The 5,436-nt window shown below is 35.5% G+C and overlaps 1 protein-coding gene across 1 annotated transcript; it reads right to left on the reverse strand.

The window, feature by feature from the left end:
* Positions 1-2,750: 2,750 nt before the first annotated feature.
* On the reverse strand, positions 2,751-4,487 carry TTLL2 (tubulin tyrosine ligase like 2). The gene has a single exon (XM_044671745.1). It carries the CDS (start codon positions 4,476-4,478, stop codon positions 2,751-2,753), a length of 1,728 nt encoding a protein of 575 aa, XP_044527680.1. The 5' UTR covers positions 4,479-4,487.
* Between the last annotated feature and the right edge of the window lie 949 nt (positions 4,488-5,436).

A 5,436-nucleotide genomic window follows, 5' to 3' on the forward strand; every position in this document is an offset into this window, starting at 1 on the left:
ACACACAGTATTGATTCTACTATGGAAGGTAAGGGTTTAGAAAAAAATAGTCTATTAGCATGTATGTCTTTCCATAGCCCCTACAGCAGTGATTATTTTCAAATTTGTCATCTTTGCCAATTTTCTAGGTGTGAAATGAAAGCTCAGAGTTGCTTTGATTTGAATTTCTCTTATTATTAGTGATGTGGAGAAATCTTTCATATTGTTATTACTAGTTCATAATTCCTATTTAAGAACTATTTATTCATATCCTTATGCCACTTTTCCAGAGCTGGGATGGCTCTAGTATATAAAATTTTCAAAAAATTGGCTTGCTATTACAAGGATGCCTGAGCATTTGTGGAATGATTGTTTAACAATTATTAGAAAAAATCCTCATGTCCTTGGTGCACCATAAAGAGAAAACTTAAACATTATATAAAATTATAAAAACTCATCTTTTTCCCCTTTTTTTCCATATTTTAGAGCTATTTAAGCCATATCCTATCAAGGAAACAACCACTCTGTCACATCAAGCTCAATTTTTTTATTTTCCTTTCACTCCCCACCTAAATCCAAAGAATCCTGACATTTCAATCTTCATTAAAGCTATCCTTCTCGTGCCAGTATTCTGATTTATCCCTTTAATATATTCCATCAGGATTATTACAACTGACTTCCATCTCAACTCCACCTCACTTGCTGCTACCTCATTTATCTTTTTTACAAAATAGTTCCAATCATGGCACCCATACATAAGTCCTTTCCAATGGTTCTTGATTACCTGGACAAAGTCTGCATTCATAATCCTCTAAGATATGACTTTGATTTACATGTTTAGTTTTTTATTCCTCTCCATTTTTCATACCCAGTCCTTTGACAAACTCAACATCCCTGAGCATTCCCTATGGCATCCCAGTCCTATATATGAACTCATCTTCTATTTATAAAACTCTTTCCCTCTCATGAAGCTTTACCTGTCCAATTCTTGCTTATCCTTCAAGGCCCAATTAAAATGGTTTTTCTTTCATAAACACTTCCCTGAGTGCTTGGCCAGGATGGACTGTCTTTTCTTGAATTAGCCTGATAGTTTGGTAAAAATCTTAAATTTGCAGTCATGTAACCTTGGTTCAAATTCTGCCTTTATCTATTTATTTGTGTGGCTTTGGGTAAGTCATGTCCTCTCTCTTGGCTTCCATTTCTTCATATGTAAAAGGAGAGAGTTGAACTAGATGATCCTTAAGGTCCCTTGTAGCCCCTAACCTATAATCTTATGATCTTATGACCTCTCATATTTCACTTGCATGCTCATTGTATTATAACTCTTTTTGCTTGTCTCATGTTCTATGTTACACCCTCTGTTCTGTAAGAGTAGAAGCCATGACTTATCCTTTTCTGTATCCCCCACAGTGCCCAAAACAGGGGAATAATGATAGGTCCTAAATAAATATTGGTTGAGTAAATTAATGCATAAATGCTTACAATCAAATTGTATAATCACAGCTAGCCTTTAGTATATAGAAGCTATTTGTTTTTCACACAAGATGTAATAGTAAAATTGTGGGAAGCCAGTAAGAGAATAGATAAAAATCTGAGACTCCTCTTTTGACCCCTTTTGTGATCCTTGTGAATTCTTGTTGAAAAGTATTGTGGCCTTATTGAAAAGCTTTAAGTTCCTATCAAACCTGAATTTAAAGAGTTAACAATATTAACACAGCAAGTAATGCTGCTGCTTGGTATAGCCAAGGCCAAAATCTTAGCGGGGGTGGGGGTGGGAATTTGACCCTGAGAAGGATACTCCCCAACTTGGCTTTCTGATAAGAAACTAATCAAAATTCAGCCATGGCCTTGGTCTATTCTGAAGCCAATGTTTTGTATTTTGATGTGACATAATTCGTAACTTCTGCGCATCTGTAAGGTTTCAGGGGGGTTCTTTTGTGTGAAATGAGTCTTGAAATATATATATAATAAACTCCATGCTCCTGGAGCCAGAGCTGGAAGCATGAGGTAAAAGACAACTCCCTTGTTCTGTCCTTATTCCCTTATCAACTAAGCTGTCCTTATAAGATTATCAGAGATGATAAAGAGATCTCAACAGAAAATGACTTGTCTATTTCTTCTCTTCGGTAAGACTGGGAACAGGGAACCTTTTGGTGCTCTCTGTTCTTTAATTTTGCAGTAAGCATTTGTTTTGGGAAAACTTTGGCACATTATAGAAGGTTAAAGGTGGGAGAAATCTTATGAATCAATCAATCCAACTCCTTCATTTTACAGATAAGGATACTGAGGACACAGAAGAATAAATGACTTACCCAATATCCCAGTGTAGTAGTAGTTCTGGGATCTTATTACATTATGAAAAAAATTGGTCATTAAGACATTCCCATAAAAAGATCTACCGAAATATACCTGGTACAGGATGTTTACTCCTGGTCTTTTAGTCTTATTGTCCTCTTCTCAGAGCCTTTAACATGTTAGATTAATAATTAATAAATTGTTTTAATTTTTTTTAATTACATAGGATCATTGCAGAAAGTCATGTCCAAATGCATATATACGTACCACTTTCCCAGGGGGTCTGAGGAAACATTAGGCATGTAATAAAATATGTGATTTAAGTTCATCAAAATATGAACATTATCACATCTAATGAGATTATCCCTTTATGTAATTTTGATAGTTTTAGATGATAGCCAGATAGCAAATTCCACTTATTATTACCATGATTCATGTGATGAATGGAGATTTTAGTAAGGTATCTAAATCCCATGTCACATTTTCTTAATTTTATCCATTTCCTCTATTGTTGCTTGCTTATTTGCAAGCTTATGAAGTTCGTGGATGACCTTCTTGAGATCCAAACCATTCCTGGAAGCTGCAAGAGTAGCCTCATTGAAAGGGAAAATGAGGACAAAATCACCTGCATGGGAGCATGGCTTCATGCCCTTGTCAGATGGGAAATATGGGTTGGTGGTTTTCTTGATCTTATGTGACTCAGAAGATTGGAAGAAATGGATTGACTTGAATGTAGTCTTTCTATCTCTTATTTTTGGAAAGTCTTGGGATAGAGAATCTCTTGCAGCCTTCTTTTTTCTTAGTTTTGTAGTAATTTCTTTTTTATGAGAATCTTTGTCTTCTTTCCCTAAAGTAGAAAAATCATTATCAGATGTTCTTCCTGTGAATCCCAATAAAGAGATAATATTGGAAGAGTTATGAGAGTCTTTCTTATAAGATCTGTATTTAGATGATGCATGAACTCTGTTTTTTTGTCCAAACAAAGAAATGTTTGTCCAATGACGTGAAGTTTCTCGGACTCTATCTTTAATACCTTCTGCCAAGGAAAATTTACACCAATGATTTGAAGTTTCATTACCTCCATATTTATCACTTTCAGTCCCAAAAATGTCAGTCCAGTGGCCTGAAGCTTCTCTAGATTCCTTTTTGGTCTTCCTCAGGCGAGTCTGATTGAAATGCATTAATTCAATGACATCATGGATAAGCTTTCTCTTCACTGACTCATCAGTAGAACAGTCTAAAGATAAGCCAGGACTATAGTTCACTTCTAAAAGCCAAGGTTTGAACTTGTCATCAATCAAAATGTCAAATCCAAAGAGCTCAAAGCAATTGGAAACAAAAGGAACAGATGGGGCAATGGCGAGCATTGTGAGGATCACCAGCTGATTGATTCTTTGCCACAGAAGCAGGTCATCCACATCATTACTGCGAAGATAAGAGAAGAACCTGGTCAGGGTCCATTTACAACCTCGACCAACCCCAACTTTATTCTTCTTGTAGGAGGCCCCAGCTTTATTGATGCTGCTATTGGTCAGATGGGCACAATTATTCTTCAGGTTAGTAAGATCAAACTCTTCAGTAGCAAATCGTGCCAGTCCTTCCTGATAGATGTAAATGGTCAAGGGCCGGAAACCAGCAACACAAACATAGATACGTAGATCACATTTATACTTAGCAACGAGGAAAGGGTTGGTAATATATTTCTGTATAACCGTTGTACAATCAAAGATCAAATCTTTAAGGTCACTGAAAATTATTATGCCCCTCCCACGAGACAGTTCTGCTGGCTTGCATATCCAGTAGCTTGGCTTTCTACCAAGAGCCTCTTTCTCTCTAGAATATTCAGCTACAAATTTAATATACTCATTGGGCATGATAAAAGTCAGTGGACAGAATGCATAAAGAGATGCTCCATAAATCCCTTTCATGTGCTTTAAATGTCTTGCCAAGTAGTCCTTTCTGGTAAGTGTGGTGGTTCCTGGGTGATGATTAAGCCGTTGCCATGGCTTAACATTTTTATAGTCAATCATACGGAAAGATGAGGTCCGCCAATACAGGTTCCAGTCTCCTACATCCTGAACATTTTCATTAAATTTTTTCCAACCACGTTCTAGTAGAACATTTTTTACTATTTCAGGAGTAGTATCATCTGCACGAAAGACCAATGGCTTTAGCTTAACCCCTGAATTTTCATCTTCAGTCATCACAGGATTTTTTTTTACTAAAAGATGGATAATTAGAAAGGAGTTAATACAATGAATTCAGCTCATCATTATCATAATCTAAAAGAATATTTAGGCATAATAGTAATTCAAGCATTTTACATTAATATTGTATACCTATGCAACTAAATGAAAGGAAATAAACAAACCTATTTCTACTGTTTATACCTAAATAAGTCCAACTGTAATATAATTGACCACTCCTCAGAGCCCTCAGAGCTCAAATGAATTTCCAAAAAGGATTACTATTTGGTATGAGTGGGGACATATAAATAATATGGCTAAAAGGGTCAGACTAACTTTGCTATTGATTATGAGTAGAGACATGATCCTGACAATGGCAGTGTGGTTTTTAAAGCCAGTCATGCATATTTCTCAATGGTGTAAAACTGAGGGGTCATGATTCAGAGCAAAGAGTTAAGAAGATGTGTTATGTGAAATTAGATAAGCTAGTAATGGAGACATCTGAGACATTAAAAAAAAGAGGATCCTTAGGACGACAAATGGTAAGAACTACATTTTTAAAAAATGAGCACAAAAGGTACAAAAAGGTAGGGAAAAGGTTCAGGATAATGCAGTACTGAATAAATTTGTGCAAAATTAAGAGATGGATTTACATTCAGTAAAAGTCTTGTTATCAGGATAAATTCTAATAGAATTGTTTAAAAATTGAATGAGTCAGCCTGCAGGAAGTTACTAAGAGTTCCTTTTGCCTTATAGTATGAGTTTTATGGTTCAGAGATGATTTTTTTTGACTCACAACAGTAGTAGACAATGACTACATTCTATCAGATATGGTTCTAAATTACTTTTATCTTTTTCCAAAAAAGAAATTTCTTCTGAATGGATATAGTAAAAACTGAATGGCCACTTATTGAGGATAATATAGAGGAGGAGTTAATTAATCTCTTTTGGGTTGTGAACTCCTCCAGCAATCAGA

The sequence above is a fragment of the Gracilinanus agilis genome, chromosome 4 (genome assembly GCF_016433145.1).
Source record: "Gracilinanus agilis isolate LMUSP501 chromosome 4, AgileGrace, whole genome shotgun sequence".
In the NCBI taxonomy this organism is placed as follows: domain Eukaryota; kingdom Metazoa; phylum Chordata; class Mammalia; order Didelphimorphia; family Didelphidae; genus Gracilinanus; species Gracilinanus agilis.